We start from the raw sequence: 20,403 nt of genomic DNA on the forward strand, positions 1-20,403 counted from the left end.
GATGTCTGACCACTGCTGTGTCCTGATACATGTGGTCATGGGTAGGGCTCTAATAATCACTTAGCTTCCCATGCCTATCTGAGATCTACTCCAAATTTCCCCTGTCACATGTGGTCAGAGTGAAAACCCTAACACAACTCACCAGGGGTTAATCTACTCACTGACCACAGGCCAGCTGCTGTGTAATATAGACTGACCAACCTGTGTCACCCTTATCCACTAAAGTATGTAAAAGCTTGCTGCTTCTACAGAGGAAAGATACTGTCCCTATAAATTAGACACAAACTGCAACATAATGGTAAACATTTGCATATAGTGACCCAGTGTAAGGTATATACACCCCTGCCAATATAGAGTGGACAGAACCTGACAAGTGTCACTAACTCCAGGCAAACAAATGCTGTCACACCTGAATGCTTATCAAAAGGACTAACCAGGTGCCAAGTGGAAATCAAATTTGCATGATGACCCAATCAAACTGTTGGACTTTTAAAATTTTGATGAAACATTTCATATATGTGGACACAGACTTTACATGTCTTTCTGATGTAACAATTAACCTGATTACAGTCCAGTCTGCTGATAATTATATCACTTAGTCCCATATCATTATCTAATACATTACTCACCTTAACCATAAAGCTTATTTTCTTTTCAGAGGTTGTACTTTGTTTTTTGTTCTTATTGATTTTATTGATTTATGAAAACATAGAAGCAAAAATCTGATTTTAAATTTCCATTTATTAACAATGAATTGAAATAATTGAGTAATGGCAATTCATAACTTATACTGTACTCTCAAAGGTTCAAATATTACATTTGAAAAAGTGTGGAACAATCTTTTTTCTTTCACAATTAGTGACAAATAATTTTTTTCCAAGTATTTGTGTGTTTCATTTTGAAAATCCCATTATGATCAGAATCATTCTGTAGATATTTGGAATTTTACTACATATTTTCCACCACTTAAACTAACTATATTAAGATTTACCTTTAAATTAATATTTTATCAAAAATGACTCCTCTTTTTTTTGAGTCAAAACTTTATAATGTTGATTCCATTCAATGTTTTTTAGCTTGGAGAAGAAAATAAATTTTGACAATGTTAAGAAATCAGTCAGTGTCATAATGCCATTAGCTAGCCACCAGTAAAGAAGATTGTAATCACTGTCATGGTTTTCTTTAGAGCATTGTTGATAAGCTGTTGACATCTCTGTTACCTCTACCTGAGGCAACCATTACCATGTCCTGTCTATTCAGAGTAAACACCTCAGCTTTCAGGTCTGTATGTCAGTACATGATATTGGTCAATTCCTGACATGCTGGAGCTGTAGTTGGAGAGTGTGACTGACCATGTACTGGGTGTCCTGTCCACACTGCCATAGGGCATTGTTTAGAAAAACTTCATTATCGGGTGACAGTAATAAATCAACAGGATGTCCCACAGAACTAAGCAAACCTTATCTGTGCTATTATAAATCTAAATGAACTTTTGATAGTTTTATTGGCAACCAATTTAAGCTTTGATATCTTAATTTTCTGATTACACAACTTCATGACAAAATTTGCTAAAATCATTAATTCTTAGATAAAATATTTTTTCTTAGATAAGACAATACAAGTGTCATGAATAAAAAATCAAAATGTCATATTTACGATTTCTTGCAAATCTATATAGAGTTATACTTGATACATCAACCTGATTTGTTAGACTCAAGTCAAAAAGTGGTTAATTGTAAAAATAACAAGTTTCTGAAATGTTGTAGGGCCCTGTTTCAGGACTGAAATTCCTGTCGCCAAAATAATGTAATTTTCCTGACATGAAACATCAACCACAATTTCTCCCAAATCTGCATCTTTTTTCATTCATGCACCACAGACAAAAACTTAGAAAAATTACTTACAAGCAGTGCATATAAGATACAGACTAAATCATATTTGAAAAAATTCTTTTAAATGTGTACTTTATACAGAAAAATTAAACATTATTACATTCACAGACAAACCTTGGATGTATCATAAGCTTGTACTCACCAATACAAACATCTATCTTTCCCTTGATGGCAGCCTCATGTAAAGGAGTATAGTTCCAGTTGTCACGAGCATTGGCATCCCCACCATTACGTAACAAAAGCTGTACCACTTCTGCATGTCCAAAGGAGCATGCATTGTGTAGAGAAATTAGTCCTCCATCGTCCTTTGCATGGACGTTTGCTCCACACTCCAATAAATGCTCAACAACGTCCTTTCGCCCAAATCCTGTTAATTTTTAACACAAAAAGCACATTGTAAAGAACAGTAGAATGTAATAAGGGTTGTTTGTCCAGTATACATAATTGTACATCATAAGACAGTGCTGTCATGTTCACATTACATGTAACCTGGTGTTTTCTTTTTGGTGCTGTAAAAAGTTTACCATATATATACATACATATTCTTTATTCAATTTCATTCACTTATAAAAAATTTTAAAAAATACCAATTCTGATTAAAGATCAGAAAGACACATGGCCATAGCAAAACAAATCTCTCAGGGAAGGTTAAGAATTAATGTGTAACTATTTTTGTAAAAATTATCCTTGATGAAAACCAGTGTGGTATCAAGGGGTATAAATTGGCACATATCTACTTGTCAGATATATTACTGTTACATTTCATATACAGTATAATTCTTTCTTAGATGATGAGATATCGCTTATCAGAAACCATACAGAATGTCAAGAACAAGAATCCCCCTGACCTTTTCATCTCAAACAATCAATACCGATCTGGAAATAATAGCATGCCTTGTAATATTAAAGTGCACCCAATAACACATATGATATTGCTCTTAGGAGAATAACAAAACCAATGCTATGCCATCGTCCTGCAAACTGCCCATCCCTTCTGTCAGAATTGGTATGTTGACCACCTCAGCTTAGAGCAGGATAAATATGGGCGCTACAGTGAAGTATCCTTATCCTCACACCAGCAATTCTAGAGACAGATAGCCCTTTGCTTTTTCAATAATTATCTTATTTTGCTCCTGTAACAATGTGTGACTGTCAAGGTCATTTGTAAAATCCCAGTGCCTAAATTTTTCTTTTAGATATGTACTATGTATTTGTGAAAACCTAAAAATTTTAGAACTAGAGAGTCTTCAAGAGGTTCATATCAAAAGATCTTATCGTCCTTGTCCTCTATGACCTTGAAAGAATGCAATTGTCTTTTATTTGAATAACTAAAAAATTTACAGGCCATCTCAGCTACCAATGATCCAATAGAACTAGTACCTTTGTGAACTAATGAGGACTGTACAATTTCAATCACTGCAGTAATTATCGTTAATTTGAATAACACACTGCACTATTATATCTGTGTGAATGTGCACTGATGTATTATTATGTTCATGTTAGGTTGACTTTGTGTGATGCAGTGAGAAATCTAGGAAATTGTTCCTAGACTCATCCATGTCAATATATTGGCAGAAATTGTCATAACAAAGGAATCAAGTAGGACACTGTCTGTCTGGCTAAACACCCAATCAGCACCATGTAAACAAAATGTACCTATACACTACACATGTGACCCACTCAAGTCACAGTGCAATGGACCTGCATATAATGGATATTCTACTGCACAAAATACCAGTATTTATGCTAAATGAGTTTTAGCTTCCACTCAATTTTTCAGTAGTCTGCACATGTTAGTGATCACTTGATATTTTAACAGCCATATTTTTTATTTGTTGCACAGACTCAGTCATTGGTACAAGTTTTAATACTGTATTGGTTTATCTCAGACAACTGGATCACCTCATTGTTGTTGATAGATCGAAAACATGTCCTTAGTCTAACAGTTCATCATTTGTAAACATGCTATCTTCATACAGATAAAAATAAGTTTTTGGTTTAATTTGATTGTGACCATTTTGAAATAACTATAACAGACAGTCTCACCATTTCATAACACCACACTTTGTCAACTCCAATTTTAGAGAGCTCTATGACAACACTGGGGATAGCACTTAATTTTCATTTATCTACAAAAAAACTAAATACAGCGCTTGTCCAAATTTTTCCTGATTCTTAATGTAACAAGAGATCCCAGAGGGATCTTCATGCCCACCATTGTTTTATCTTTATATGCTCTTAGAAAGTTGGATCTTTTCCCTTCATTTCTCTTCTCTGTTTTTGCTCTTAATGATAAGACATTTGAACATTTCTTTGCAGAAATAAATGATAATTTCTTTGCCTGCCAAATCCAAAAAAGCCACCTGGAAGCCATTTTGCTTCCAAAAAACGAACGAGCACAAGAAGAAATCAAAGGGAACATACGAATGAAATTTGAGAGATATCCATTCAGTACTTCTTCAGAAAAAGCAATAACAATCTTTACCAGGCAAAATCAAAGATGGCTGCCCGTTGGCTGTTTTGTTTTTCAGATCAGTCCTTAACTCAAATAGGCACAATTAGAAGATAAAGAACCCTACACATGAAATTTGAGAAAGATCTATAAAGCAATAACAAACTTTCAATGTCAAAATCCAAGATGGCCATTTTTCGGCTGTTTTGATTTTCTGATCAGACATAAAATTAAATGGGCACAACTGTGGACATTTGGGAAATTACATATGAAGTGCGAGAAAGATTCATCCTGGACTTCCCAAGAAATAGCAATAACAAAAATAAATTGTCTATGGACAGATGAAGGACCACGGACACAGAGCAATCGGATAAAAAAAACCAATTCAAATTAAGCCACATTCACTAAATAATATATACAAAAAATAATTTGTACAAAGACAAAGTCTTCAAAAGAGTAGAAAACTTTTAAGTTGCATACATACAATTAGTGAACAACTGAAACAACATAAATGAAGTACTTAAAATCCAAGTTCTATTCATGTTTCAGTAACTTCCCTTAAATGAATGTACACAAATATTGCTGTGATACGACTGGCTTCTCACTTTCATTTGATTACATCGAGATATGATTACAATCAGTGATAAAAGGAAGTATTTTAAATTGATTTAAAGAATAATTTATGTTACAGAGTGCATTTTCCATTAATTTCAATTTGAACAGTGTATACAGAAAGGTGAACACTGATATGATTTTAAAAGCTTCAGCTATTCAAATATCTTGGTATCATGTGAGCAGTTTACAATGTACTATTCTCACTCTTGTGAGAATAAGATAAGATACAGAAGTCTGCATCTTGATTTGTTATTAGCTGCCTTTCCCAAATTAATTGAAAACTAAAACTTGAATCACAGATAATCAAGTAATGTTTATATAAACAATATTTTACCACCATTTCTCCACTTGTTTAGAGATAATTTCACCATGGAAAACTGCTGAAGGTTTTTGGACGATCAAAAAATAAAAAAAAAAACAAAAAACTGACTGACACATGTGGGAAGGGAGGTAATAATGTCAGGTTTCTGATTTTAATTCCCATATTCGAGCTATGTATACACTCTTATCATACATGTTTCATGTTCAATGCAGCTGGAGTTTATGAAAAGTCAATCACCAGACTTGTTTCTGTTTACACTTTTGGTGTAAATTATCTGCTATTATGTGACAAATATTCTACAGTACAAGGAAGTCTTTTTTAAGTTTCCAAAAATCTCAATATGTTGATATATTGGATCAAGCGAAGATATGATACAATGAAAAAATGAAGCAGTGCCATGATACTTTTACACAGTTTTTAAAAATGAGTTATTTTCCATATTCAAGTTAATTCCCTTTACCGAAACCTATTACACTTGCTAAAACCGAAATTGCAAATGTTTCAAGGAGGTACAAGTATATATTTTTCATATAATGTACGCTTTATCATCCTACTTTCTATTACAATGTTCTAAAACAATCCATACAGGTTCGTGTGTAGTTTCTTGTTTTAATAGTGTAACAAAATATGCCAACATTTCTCCTTAATCTCTTCACATATATCATATATCATGAAAGCTGAGTGATTTTATAAATCTTATTGCAAAAGAAAATTTTGATGATTTGCTTTTGATATTTTATAACAAACTAACAACTCAGGTGTCAGTAGATAATTATTCTTAGTGAATAAAAAATTCACCTTTGATTTTTGCAGCTTCTTCCCCATCCTTTTTTTCAGAAAATATATAACCTACCTAACAGCATCAGAATGCCAAGCAATTTTTAAATTATTAAACACTTAAGAAGTTTCCTAAACATAAACATTTTTGATACAGTTAGTAATGCATGAGATTCACTTCTCAAGAATTGTCACCATGATACTTATATCATACTAGAATGACCTATGGACTAGTTTATGCTATGTCAACATAACAGCACTCTAATATGACAAAAACTGCTCAGTGTTCATTATATATAAATATATATGTATAAAGGTGGCTTTGGTGTGTGTTGGATTTATCACCCAATAACAACCACTGCCATTTGAATTGTGAGACAGGGTTTCATTGTGATTTGTGGTTACCTCAGTGAACAACATACAAGAGGACCATTGCATTCAATCCTGAGCGTATTTGGGTTAAGTGGCTTGCTAAAGGCAACACCAAATCAGCACAGGATGGTCCTTAATAACTGTCAAGATGAACGGAACTTTTTTTTATTGATACTTTAGAGTTCAATCCACATATACAAGAAAACATTCAATGATAATATCTTCTTTGTTGTTTTAAGTGATGATCAACAATATGAGTATTTAGACACTGTACCCAATGTCTTCGAGCATATTGGGGATTTTTTGGTTGAATTCCCCTTTATTCTACAAATAAAGTGATCATGATTATCGTGATTATGGAAATTCTTCAATTTTGTGTCATTACTTAAAGAGGACAAGATATTTTTGAAAGCTCAAGTCCAATATACTCTGATAGAGTTATCACACCCTACGTTGTATGTACTGCCCTCGCAATGATCATTACCTTACCATGTACTGATATATTGTAGGTTTAAAATTACACTTCTCTCCGAGTGCCACAAGACTATTACATTTTAGATTCAAGTATCAATCATTAACTGTTAATATGGCGATGAAATAAATAAATTTGAGTTTATGATTTAGCTACATCTCGATTTTGAAGTTAAATCAATCATAATCAGAGAAAGTCGTCTGTAATACATGAGGTAATGCAATGGATAATTACTAAATTCATCAACGACAGTTTTAGACCGGTATCATGTCAAGTTTCGACTCTGACGGTTACGTGTCAGCTGTTTCAGCACCCTTTATGTCTAGGTTTGTTGTCAAGAAATATTACTGATATTTCAGTAAAACCGGTTATTTTACATGGAATAATGTACAATTATTACTAAAACATATGTGTATTATGTGAAATCGTTTATATTTCACTATCTTTGAGTCTAAATGACTCAAAATTATCCACATGTAAACAATAACATCGTTCCAAGGTGGAAAAGGAGACAAACCTGCAGCGAAATGAAGAGGGGTCGACTTTCTTCCAGCAGTATCTTTCGCGTTCACATTATGATGATTTACTAGTTTCTTTACTTTGTTCAAATCTCCGTTTCTACAAGCTTCGAATAAATCTCGACCAGGATCGTTGTGAGAAGGAGAACTTGGTTCATTTTGGAGCATGGAGCGACGGCTCGTCGCCATCTTTAATTTTCGTAACTCACGCCAAAATAACGGTTGCAAACGAGATCTTTTCAAGCTTATCTGCGACGTTGACTTCGGTTCAAAGGTGAACGGGACGGAGTTTGGAAGGTAAAAAGGTTTGATCGATGAAGTAAAGAAGAACGCTTACGTAGCGGTTTTGTTGATGTTTTAAAATATGTTTAATCAAAGTTTTGTTACTTTATTTCAAAATGTAATGCAAACACTGTTTTTGTAAAGCATAATTTTGGCATTTAGCAAGATCATAGAGGTCATCTCAAAACCTTTACTGATAACAGGTGTCCTTTCCGAGGGACCATTTCAAAATTATTTTACACAGAAATCTCATGATAAAAACTAGAACAACACAACTTAATTTGATTTGGTATATAATTCCGATTACAGTAGTCTATTGATTGATTAATTAAAATATAACAACATATTACAACAGAATAGTATATTATAGATTTACATAGTTCCTATCACCGCAAATAAATTATCACTTTATCCTTAATATTAAAAAAAAATTAAATGGTGATGTTGTACATAGTCCATCTATAAAAAGTTCTTGTTATAACGTTATCTTTTAGAAGTACAGATTGGACCTTTCTCAAATCGCAGATTTCCTGTGGTCCCATTTTGTGCCCTTCTGGGTTTGGGACTGCATTTTGATAATGAAAGTTTGTGATCATTATTTTTGAAGAAATATTGGATGGATCTTTCTCAAATTTCACATCTGTTCCCCTTGGTCCCTAGTTGAATACTTGGTTTTATGAATGATCAGAAAAAAAAAACTGGTTGACTGGTGGTCATCTTTGATTTTGAAAATAAGAGATTATTTTTGCTGTATTTTGAGATCTTCTCCTTGGTTCCTTTTCTTGCCCTTCTGTTCTTGAGTCTGATCACAAGATCCAAAATGACTGACTGATGGCCATCGTAGATTTTGACAATGATTTTTACTTTTGTTATTTCTTGAGAAGAATTGGATGGAATTGTCCCAAATTGCCTACCTAAGTTCCCTCCGGATACTAGTTATGCTGTTATGATTGTACCACTGATCAGACACACAATCCGGTTGACATGCTATCATCTTTAATTTGGTAGTTTGGTGGATTTCACTATTTCTCCAAAGGGATTTTCAAATTTCATATACCAGTAATTGAGAGCAAATACAGAGGGAAGAAGAGAAAAAAACAGTAGAGGTGAAGTGGTGTTGGGATCTCTTGTTTAATAATGTTATTATTATGTTATTTATGCATTGTTTATACACAAGTCAAAAAATTGTAACAGAGGTTATAATTATTTCCATGCCTCTGATAAGAATCGAACCCATGACCCCAGGCTTACTAGTCTGACACTCGACCAATCGAGCTAAAGAGAAGTTCTCTTCAGCTGAGTGGTATATTGCGGCTAGTATTTACCAGGGTTACAATATTATGGTATGGCATTTTTCTGTCTTTCTGGTTTGAACTTCTATTTTCCTGGATATCTCCTCCCACAGTTTTCAACTAATCTTTTTGAAACATGGAAGGGTTTATCACCATCACATGAAGCTGTGAATGTTAGTTTGATTTGACTGTATTTGGAAGAGTTACTACTCCTTGTTGTTTTTCATAATGTTTATCTTTCCGTTTTCAACCCATGTCTTTCAAACTTGGTAGGTTTAATGACCATGCTATGCAGTTGTATTCAGTTTCCTGAGCAGCAATTTGATTTATCTGTATAAAGAAGAGTTATTGCCCCAACAATATTTCAAAAAGTTATTGCCTTGCCCCTCTTTTCTTTTCAGCATTTTACTCTTGTTCAAAGATTTCTTTCGATTTTCCACCCATCTCTTGAATAATGTATAAATAAAACAAATTATCATTACTATTTCAATAAATATATTCTTCCCAATACAACATAAAGGACTACTGTATATTGTTCAACGCCACTGTGCACTCTTTTCTTTTTCTTTTTCAAAATCTTGCATATTGTATTATCAACTTCGTACAGTGAAGCATGACAACAAAATGCCTAAGATGGGGGATCTGTGGTGCAGGGAAGATCTCCAACGACTTCTGCTCTGCCATGACAACCCTACCAGACGGAGAACATGAGGTATACAATACAGGTTCAAAGCACTAAATATTACCTAATAAGGAATAAACTTCTGGCTATTAGTGACTACCCTTGAGAATCTCCTAAATACAAATATATCACTAGTTTTCATATGATCTCAAATACAGGTAATACCCTGTACATGTAATGATGCAGGAAAGATTGTTGTGATCCCTTGTTGATAAAAATGCTGGTTTTGATGTACAAATGTATATTGCCTGAATTATGTACATTGTATTGTGATATTCCTGGGTAAATATATTTGTCTATGATGATAAGTAATGATCATAGATTGTGGCAGTGGCAGCCAGGAAGCAGGAGAGTGCCAAGGACTTCGGGGACAAGTTTGGAGCAAAGATTGCATATGGTTCTTATGAAGCCTTATCAAAGGATCCCAATGTTGGTAAGAAAAAATCACAATGGTGTGCCTGTAAGAATTGTAATTTTATATTAATGTGTCATGCACCTGAGAAGTTGTTTAATACAAGTATGTCAAAATTGTCGTGGATACCTGCAATTATTAGAGAACACAACAGTCTTCAGGTATTTTTGCATCCTTTGACCTGAAGGGTTGGGATGACCTATTGCCATTGTGTTTCGTCTTCCATGTGCCATGCTCCATGCACCCTGTGTAAACTTTCCATTCAAATGACTTCTCCTCAATAACTGAAAGGCCCAGGGTTCTTATATTGGGCCTGTAGCATGATCGGATGAAGGATGTTTGTTAATATGAATGACTTTGACCTTTTTTTCAAGGTAACAGAGGTCAAATATGTAATAATCTTTAAACAACTTCTTCTCAATAACAAAAAGGTCCATTGTGCTGGTACTGGGCCTCTTTCAAGGTCACAGGTGTCAAATATGTCAAAATCTTAAAGCAACATCTTCTCATTAAACAAACGGCATAGGGTGCTGTTATTGGGCCTGTGGTATGCTGGGATGAAGGGTTACCAGTTTGTTGTTGTGATTTGCATTTTCTCTTTTTAAAGGTCACAGAGGTCAAATGTGTTCAAATCTTCAAAATTTCTTTCTCAACAAGCAATAGGTTTGGAGTAATGGTATTTGTGTAGTAGCATGTATTAAGAATATGCTCATATGAACCAACAATGTATTCTTTGTAAGTTGTAGAGTAGTTACACAATTCATTTTAGGCCTATATATATAGATCTTTATAATCAGATGACCGTTAAGGCCCACAGGGTTCTTGTTATTTACCTGATATTGTTTAACACCATACAAACCAGTAAGTCATTTGTGATTCTCTAGATATTGTCTACATCGGCACCATCCACATCAATCACATGGAGTTAAGTATGATGATGTTGAATGCTGGGAAACACGTCTTGTGTGAGAAGCCAATGGCCTTGAATTTGAGACAGGTCAACAGTGTTCTACAACTAGCCAAACAAAAAAATCTCTTCTTCATGGAGGTAAAGTTAAACAACTAAGTCAGGATAATAATGTTATGAATTTATGTATCTAGTTAATAAAACTAGTTATTTGTAAAGGGAATATTGTAAATAAATATGGGATATAAAGTTTTAAGCTCATCTGACCTGAATAGCTAAGTGAGCTTATCCAATGGTGCAATGTCTGTTATCAAACTCTTCCAGCATCAGCTTTTCTATTTAAACAACTTTTACTCAAAAGCATATGGCAGCTATATTCATAAGATGAATCTTGTTTGAAGAGAGTTTGATTTGCAGGGATATGAAATGCTCGTGTATTTGAGATCAGTATTGAATACCAAGTGAGCAATACAGGTCCATTGGGTCTTTTGTTCTAATGGTGTTTACTATAACTGCCAAAATTGACATTATTCTCTCTTGCCAAACTAAAGTTATGACATTCATAGTAACTCATGAGGTTGGAACAATAAGATTAAAAAATACACAATTTATAAAACCAATGTGTTCAACTGCAACGTCTTGTAAAATATCTACCAGGAAGAACATTTTAGCTTTTAAAACTTCAATCTAAATCAGGATTTTGAGATATTTTTGAATTTGAAGATGTATACAGAATTTCAAGTACAGTCCATGTGTATGTGACACAAAGATTTATCAAAGCATTATAAGAGAGCAATTCAGTATAACAGGCAATGACTATCCATCGTGAAAGGTATTGGTGTCTTTAATTAGAGTCTCTCTCTAAGCCTGTATGTACAATGAAGGTTCTCATCTGTTAGTCAATCCATGAGCATAATTAAGAGAAGCACAAAGGAATTTTGGCATAGTTTTATCCTTTTTGTCAGAATGAATCATGTAGATTTTAGAGTAAGGGGTCTAGATCAATTAAGCTGGAAAACAAAGATTTTTTTGGAACTTCTTAGAGAAACCTGTGCCACTAGGACAATAACAATTTCAAACTTCAGGGCCCATCATGACAAAATAGTATATAAATATGTAAGAACAGCTAAAAATGAATATCAGTAAAAATTTCATACTTTAACACATGAAAAATAAGTTGTAAGGACAACAAAAACAGAATCTGCAGCTTCATTAGTCAAATAAGAATGTTGAATGCATAAAGTTTTAAGTGTGTGTTGCTTGAGGATTATCTGCTTTATGGCACTCTTGTTATATGTGGTATCATAAACAGGTAATACTCTAGAATATGGCATGAAATGTTCCCACACTTCATTGTGGTTCACAACAAATGGCTGCTTTTCCAGGCTACATGGAGTAGATTTTTTCCCATTTATGAGAAGATCAAAGCAGAAATTGCATCTGGTAGCCTAGGTGATGTAGAGTTGGTGACGGCCAAATTTGCCATTCCTATCAAAGATGTTCCAAGAATTAAGGAGAAGGCACTTGGTGGAGGTTGTATGTTGGACATTGGCATTTACACAGTCCAGCTGGCCTGTATGGTGTTTGATGAAATGCCAGAGAAAATCGTCGCAGAGGGAGTGCTTAATGAACAGGGTGAGGTTTATCATGAAATATTTTGTAGAGTTAAGCTATATAAGCTGTAGGAAAAGCATTGTCCAGGAATGTTGATTTCTCTTTGTGTTATTACCATTTATCAACAATTTAAAAAAAGAAGAGGTGTATGTCAATGTGTTTGTTCATCCCATGACTGCTGTGCCCTTCCATCATTTTTCTCTTTTCAAACCAGATCTTTTTTCAAATATGATTGGTCTTCAATTATTTTTTTATATTTATCTGGAATGGGAAGTTAGGTGTGTGAATTTGATTAAATGTCTGACAATTTCATATAAATGCACAATTCTTGCCTAATGCGGTATTAAGATAAAATATATTTTTATGTAACAGGTGAGTTCAGTTGAAAAGGTCTGAAATCTAGAAATATATTAAGAAAAAAAATCTTATTACTATAGTGGAACATATTAAACAGAGAAATCTTATTGATAAAGGCTTGAAATATGGTGAACTTTGGACCATAACTAAAAGTGTTATATATTGGTAATGTGTTATAACAGGTGAGTACAACATTGAGTCTGATATACAGAAATATATATCTGAATATAAAGATCAATCTTGCAGGGCTTAGGAAATTATAACAATAAACCAGAAATCAGGAGATTTAATAATAGTATCTGTAATTTGTATAATTTACAAATAATTTTGACTAATTTTTTGTATTTGACAGGAGTGGACGAAGGAGCCTGTATCATCCTTAAGTATAAGGGGGGTAGAATGGCTAATCTAGCTTACTCTAGTCGTACGTGTGTGATCCAGTGTGCTGCCAGTATCCATGGAACTAAAGCAAACATTGAGGTAGTAACTTATAATTATACTACACTTTGTTTTTGGTGTTAGTCTATATTCAACCCATTTTATTATACATTTAACCAGTCTTTTTCTAGAGTCTGCAATAGCCCAGTTGGTAATGCATTGGTCTTCCCAACCTCAGATTCGAGGTGTGTAGTTAATTAATTCTTTTTACTTGTTCTTCTGTTCTCCCATAATTTAACTTGTCTTGGCCCTGTCTCCTACACTATACAGACAAAGAAACTATATATTTGAGACATGGCTTTACCTTGATGGGACAGTGTGTTACTTTGACCTTTATTGTGACCTTTGACCTACATCAAAGAAACGAGATTTCCTGAGCTCTATTTTCTACACTATCTGTCACTGGAACTTCACACTTGGGGCAGGGGTTCAACTAGGTGAGGTAGTGTATGAAAAATAGTTCACTCTGACACATATATTGACCTTAAACCTACTTCAAATGAAGATGTTTTCCCCGCTCCATTTCCTGTACTACTTCTCACTGTAACTTTACTTGTGTAGAATGGGTTGACTTGGATGATAGGGGTCACATATTAAAAGTGGTCTAAGTAGGTAAATTTGACCAGCATATTGACCTTTGACTTAAAGCAGGAAATTATGATGGTTTCAATATAAATTTGTAGTATTGCCTCGATATCACTTATTCATTTCAATCTGTGATACCACTTACTGGAATATAACTGAATTAATTCACTTTTATACAATCAAGTGCAGTTCATACCTAAATGCCATGAAATACATGGTGTCATCAGATGAGATTTAACAGTAAAATGGGACAATTTCTGGTATACATCCAGCAGATTTATTTGCCACGGTAATACTGACACTGTTCATCATTGGTTAAAGTGAGTTTAACAAACATTTGATGTTTAGAATTAGTTCCTTCACAAATTCATCTTCTATGCATTCTTTGCATATCATTTCACTTTTAATGGCAAACTGTAATTCATCAAATTGTCTTATTTGAATTTTTTATATATATGTATATATAAAATCTAAATATATTTTCAGATACCTGACCGCTTTTGGTGTCCGGAGAAGGCCATTTTACCAACAGGTGTGATTACCAATGAAGTTCCTGAGGGGCGCCATGCATATAACTTTTCCAACAGTGGAGGAATGAGATACGAGGCAGACCATGCTCGCAGGGCCATTCTAGAAGGTATGATAAGTTTCTGTGATAAACTGGTATTTATTTTAGGTATTGATAAATCATGTAATAAAATCATGAAGACCTTTAAATAGTGAAGTAATAACCATGTTTGTATTTTCATGTAATCCTAGAAAACTCAGCGGAAATCTGCTTTCCAAAATGTGAAAGTGTTTATCTTGAACAGACAATAATATTTTAAATGGAAAAAATTTGAAATCATTTCAGTTTGAAGTATTTGATAGCGTAAGTGTATGGGAAGGGAAAACAGGCTTCTTACAGGGTTTTAATGCTACCTGGTCTCCATCAGACCATAAAGTATTATAAATAACAGTGTTCATGCTTGCCTTTCGAATTTGGGGGTAGTGTACCTAAACAATGTTTTATATTGGAGAGTGGTTGAAAACCGAGGATAAAAGTCTTGAAATTCACTAATTTGGGTTTTTTTTACCCTCATTCGTGGGTAACTGGGAACATTGCATAAAGAATGTTTATCAAAAACAATGCTAGAAAAGTATTAGGCCTTTTACTGGCCTATGTATTGCTGAGAAACAAACTATAATCAAAGCAGAAAGTGACAAAAGAGAATTGTACAAGACTTGTGGTTTGCTGACAATACAAAAATGAGTTGCTGAGTTATATGTATATTAACAAGGTGTGTATGGGCCAGCATAATTAACTGCCTTATACAATGTGTAAACTATCTTTAAAAATCAATGAAATTTAATAATTTATGTTTTGCTTTGTTTTCCAGAACCTAAAATATTGATAATAAGTGTTGTTTTTACTTGTTAAAGAATGATCACTGAAGATCTGAGGATACATAACTTCCTGTTTTAACTGTGTATTGTAAAATTAGTTAGTCATATGTATTCTATTTATCTTGTACTATTAATCTACAAATACTAATGTCTACAAAATGATAAATATTTAAGATTTCACATTATTTTTTTTGTCTTCATGGATTTCATGAGTAGTGTTGTCACCATAAAATCTATAACAAGGGATATAGGCTTTTTAGCTCTCCTGGCTGTAAAGTTCAAGTGAGTTTATTGTATACTGCATCATCTTTCTGTCAACTTTTTAAACAAATTTCTACCAGTCAAGAACGAATGAACATGTTTTGACCAAGTTTGTTCAGAAGCATCATTGTGAGGAGAAGACTCAATTTTGTATACGAATAAATGATTGGTGTTATCACCCTCCCATGGGACCTAAAGGGGAAAATTAAGCAATCCTTTAAAATCCTAATTCTTTAGGAATGGTTGGATTTTTTCTGAGACATCCTTAAGTAAAGAGGATTCATTCTTGTATACACAATGGGTCTCTACCCTATTGTTTCGGAATTGCAGGTCCTAATAGGGGAAATAGAGCAAATTCTTGAAATTCTACTTTTTCTATGGGAATGCTGGTATTCTGTCCTAATTTGGACTTAAGTACTATTGGTTGAAGGGGAATCAATTTTGTATAGATTGTAGGTCTCATGCCCCTGTGGCATGAGGGGCGGGCCCAATAGGGAAAACAAAACAAGTTCTTTGACATCGTTTCTGTTGAGGGATGTGTGGAATCTGCCCGATTTGTTCTAAGGCATTCTTGGGCAAAGGAAAATCAATTTTATATACACAATTGGTCTTGGCTTCTTGAAATGGGAGAGACAAGGCCCAATGTGGGAAATAGAACAAATTCTTCAACGTCCATCAGTAGGAATGGCAGGATTCTGTCCCATTTTGATTTGAAGCATGCATGGTGTGGCACATGGAACCTTCGAGTTTGCCATTGCATGTTCCAGGGATGCAGAGAGCAAAAATGATTGTAGCCCCAGTAGTAACCCAATGTGAAAATAGATATAAACCTTTAGAATTCCTTTTCCTTTAGTTTGGATGAAGCTATTTCTGCAAAGCCAGATGAGCAATACAGCCCCTATAGGTCTCTTATTATAAAAATCTATAAAAATTGTCATTCTCTCTGAAGTTTGTTGATTGAAAACAAATTTTTTTAAGTAAGCCTGATCATCTCATCACTTCTAACATGTATGATTTACTTTCTAGGTAAACTGGAATGTGCCGGGATGCCTCATCGCCATAGTGAAATGGTCATGACGATTAGTGATGAAGTCCGAAAACAACTGGGTGTTGTCTATGATGTTGACTAGAATTAAGTTGTCTTCCTTTGACAGTTACTACGGTGCTATGTTTTTCCTTTGAAAAACAGCTTTACTACATTATTCAATAAACATACATATAAAGGAATACATAAAATGATTTTAGAATCTGCATTTTTGTTAAATGTAAAATATATACAATTTTATAATTCCAAAGTTGTTATATGATCTCTCCTTTTGATAAGTAATTCTACCTTTATATTATGTTGATTTTTAAGTTGATGAAGAAGAAGAATGTGAATCTACCTGCATTATTTTGTTGAAATTATAAAACCTTTATCATACTTGTTTTGTTTTCTTATGCATTTCTATTGCTAACACATCATCATCATCATCAACATCATCAACATCATTGTCATCATCATCATCATCATCATCATCATCATCATCATCATCATCATCATCATCATCATCATCATCATCATCATCAATCATCATCATCATCATCATCATCATCATCATCATCATCATCATCATCATCATCATCATCATCATCATCATCATCATCATCATCATCATCATCATCTCAGCAACAAAATTCAGATAAAAGTTTCCACACTTGGGATGTTTATTTCATTAAATAGATCATCTCTTGTTGCCCATATGTACTACAGATTTGATTTATATGTCTATTTCATGAATTCGTTTTAGTCCTCCTCTTGTTTGGTCAAAGATGAATTTGTCCAAAGATTTTCAACGCTGTTTATTAAATGCTATACTTGTCACTAGTTTGGTTGGATGGTTACAAATTATATGCTTTGTGTCCATGTCTCTTCATGGTAAGCACACCCTGCCTCTATGGGTCATAGATCCTGCCCATTCTGTGATGAAACATCAAAGAGTGGGATCAGGACACTGGAATGGACTCAGATGCAGTATAACTTGAGAAGTCCCCACAGGTCTGGCAAGGCAGTTGTCATTAGTCCAATGCTGTCACTTGAATATGTTCCCTAGATTGTATGTACTATATCTCCAGTTTTCCTGTGGCCACCATTACCTCCTCCTTGATAGACTTCCTCCGGTAGTAATGGAGGGTTGGTGTAAACAGGCCCCAACATCTACTTTCACTCATCTGTCATTAAGGAAGGGTGATGTTGGTTCACAGATAGGATGCATACACATAATAGTCATGGATCTTGATCAATCAGACTGGTACAATGTATATCATTGACTGGGACATAGTGATGAATAGAGAAAACAGTCTTTTGAACTGGATCAATCAGACTGGTACAATGTATATCATTGACTGGGACATAGTGATGGATAGAGAAAACAGTCTTTTGAACTGGATCAATCAGACTGGTACAATGTATATCATTGACTGGGACATAGCAACAGATAGAGAAAACAGTCTTTTTTGAACTGGATCAATCAGACTGGTACAATGTATATCATTGACTGGGACATAGTGATGAATAGAGAAAACAGTCTTTTGAACTGGATCAATTAGACTGGTACAATGTATATCATTGACTGGGACATAGTGATGGATAGAGAAAACAGTCTTTTGAACTGGATCAATCAGACTGGTACAATACATATCATTGACTGGGACATAGCTTGATTGATTGTTGTCTGCTGAAATTCGAGATTGATGGGAATAACAAAATGATTAGCAGACATCTTTGTTTTGATAAAGTTTGTCATTATTTTTGAGAAGTACTTCAGAGATGCATTACTCTTGAATTTCTCTCTCTAGTTGCCATTTTAAATGTTGATAGTCAATAACACAAAATGGGCCAGAAAGCTAATCTGTTCTGCAGCTTATAAAGACAAAAAATTGACAAAAGAATTAATTTGAACAAACCCAAAGGCTCTTCTCCCAAGCTTGCTATAGCCAAACATAATGAAATATATTTGGCCTTTTGGTTACTGAGAAAAGCTAATTTTAAGACTTTGAACCCTTTGTGAAGTCGGTCAAGGTAATTGATTTGAACAAACTTGAAGCAATTCACCTCAGTCAACTCGGTATAATTGTCAATAAATTTTAAAGAAGAAAGAATCAGATGAACACAAAATAATTTATTATATTCTCATTTGAAACAAGCAAATGAACATCGACTTTATAAATTTGGTATAAATAATACATCAATATGGAAAGATATCACAGCTTTATCACATATTTCAAATATCAATTAGGACGGAATGTTGAGTTAATATACATCAGCAAATTCATGTAAGTATTATTTTTTCTCTATTTTAAGTAGGCTGACAGTTTTTTATGATAACTGATCATCTATGCTTTTGAACCCATCATAGTTCTCTTACAAAATTATGTATACAAAGTAAAGCTGTAAATCTTGATACAGACAAATAAAGCATTAAATTGTCTGTACCCTGCAACGATGTTAGTAAAATATCACAGTACTTTAACATGCATTGAAAAGCAAATACAAAACTTTATACATTATTACATCATTGTTTATAAGATATTAAGCTGTTTCTTCAAACGGCTTTTTTTCCAAATAGTTATCAGTCCATGATCTCATCTAAGCAGTCACTGACAAGAGTTTCATTGATGTTGACATTATGTGCCGGAGAGTTGAGTGACTACAATGTTTGGAAGCCCATAACACACAGTGTTGTACCAGGACATCTCAGGTTCCGGCAACTCCTCCTTAGCACCGAAATCACGGTCACTAAAGTCTCGTTCATCTTCTCGGTGACTCTCCTTCTCCTCGGCTTCCTCAGTAGGTTTGTCCTCCTCAGGTTTCCGACGTCGGTAGGGAGTGAACAACAATCTCAAAGCCTCCCCTGTAGTTTTTCCACCCTCCAACATATCTGTTATATAATACAATGTAAGTGTCAGAATGGTTATCATATATAGATACTAGCATTACTGATTTCACTATGTTTACAGTGTAGACAAAAGTGAAGTCACTCTTATCAAGATTAATCAGATTTCAACATTGTTGTGTACTGATATTTACATGTCTTACATTCCATCTGGCAATATTAGAACCCTTATCAGTAGTTGAAGTCGTTAACTTATACGTATATGTAGTTGAAATGAGAGTCTGTAACTGAGTAAACGTATTATGTAACAAAAATAATTGTTTTGTGATGCCTCTGCAAGGACCTCTATTTTACAGTATGACATTCTAGCCATTGAGCCAAAGGGAATTTAAATCACAAGGATATCAAAGGTTAATTAAAGTCACAAGTCCAAATATTTTTATACAACGACAAAGATATTAGCCTGAAATATTCCTAATTTCTGACTTTTTCCCCACTTTGTGTATGAAAGCCTTAATAGAGAGATTTAATCTTTATTGCCCGACACTTCTAGAGATATAACTAATGTTAATCTTAAGAAACCCTTGTTGTAACTTCAAGATCAAGATTGAACTGCATAGAAAACTAAACTAAAACTAAAAATCTACGATTTACCTTTCATGTTGGTCTTTAACCTATTTGCATTCTCTGCCAGAGCACAGTGCCATTGATTGGCCATAAGACACTTGATTCCAGTCAGACTGACCAACATGGCTGTCTCCACAGGTTTCTCTAGGGCCAGAATGCTTGCACTGTAGAAATGAACAAAGCATACATTTTAGAAATACACACAAGTTTTGATATATGAGATGGTAAAGAATAACCTACTTCATTAGAAAGAGATGCCTCAAAA

At 34.0% G+C, this 20,403-nt stretch overlaps 3 protein-coding genes across 3 annotated transcripts in view; 1 reads left to right on the plus strand and 2 right to left on the minus strand.

The window, feature by feature from the left end:
- Window positions 1-7,609, minus strand: part of LOC132552612 (poly [ADP-ribose] polymerase tankyrase-1-like) — a 41,141-nt gene extending 33,532 nt beyond the window's left edge. The window contains exons 1-2 of the mRNA XM_060216801.1: window positions 7,420-7,609; window positions 2,035-2,259 (exon numbers count right to left, since the gene is read on the minus strand). Coding sequence (XP_060072784.1) covers window positions 2,035-2,259; window positions 7,420-7,609 — 415 coding nt within the window. The remainder of the gene's footprint in view (window positions 1-2,034; window positions 2,260-7,419) is intronic.
- Window positions 7,610-7,699: 90 nt separating this feature from the next.
- LOC132552615 (trans-1,2-dihydrobenzene-1,2-diol dehydrogenase-like) lies at window positions 7,700-17,001 on the plus strand. The gene is made up of 8 exons (XM_060216804.1): window positions 7,700-7,717; window positions 9,602-9,706; window positions 9,998-10,109; window positions 10,973-11,136; window positions 12,381-12,630; window positions 13,319-13,446; window positions 14,476-14,626; window positions 16,663-17,001. Exons 2-8 carry the CDS (start codon window positions 9,608-9,610, stop codon window positions 16,764-16,766), a joined length of 1,008 nt encoding a protein of 335 aa, XP_060072787.1. The 5' UTR covers window positions 7,700-7,717; window positions 9,602-9,607; the 3' UTR covers window positions 16,767-17,001.
- Window positions 17,002-19,113: 2,112 nt separating this feature from the next.
- LOC132552617 (cilia- and flagella-associated protein 46-like) overlaps window positions 19,114-20,403 on the minus strand; it is a 58,448-nt gene continuing 57,158 nt past the window's right edge. The window contains exons 69-70 of the mRNA XM_060216805.1: window positions 20,166-20,302; window positions 19,114-19,556 (exon numbers count right to left, since the gene is read on the minus strand). Of these exons, the coding sequence (XP_060072788.1) occupies window positions 19,303-19,556; window positions 20,166-20,302 (391 nt within the window). The 3' untranslated portion in view covers window positions 19,114-19,302. The remainder of the gene's footprint in view (window positions 19,557-20,165; window positions 20,303-20,403) is intronic.

This window comes from Ylistrum balloti, unplaced genomic scaffold (assembly GCF_031769215.1).
Source record: "Ylistrum balloti isolate Yb309-2 unplaced genomic scaffold, AGI_CSIRO_Ybal_v1 Utg370262, whole genome shotgun sequence".
Taxonomy (NCBI): domain Eukaryota; kingdom Metazoa; phylum Mollusca; class Bivalvia; order Pectinida; family Pectinidae; genus Ylistrum; species Ylistrum balloti.

Coding starts and splice junctions, on each gene's coding strand:
- LOC132552615 (XM_060216804.1), top strand. CDS start 9,608: ATGACAACAAAATGCCTAAGATGGGGGATCTGTGGTGCAGGGAAGATC. Junction 9,707..9,997: donor TACCAGACGGAGAACATGAG/GTATACAATACA, acceptor TAATGATCATAG/ATTGTGGCAGTGGCAGCCAG. Junction 13,447..14,475: donor GAACTAAAGCAAACATTGAG/GTAGTAACTTAT, acceptor ATATATTTTCAG/ATACCTGACCGCTTTTGGTG.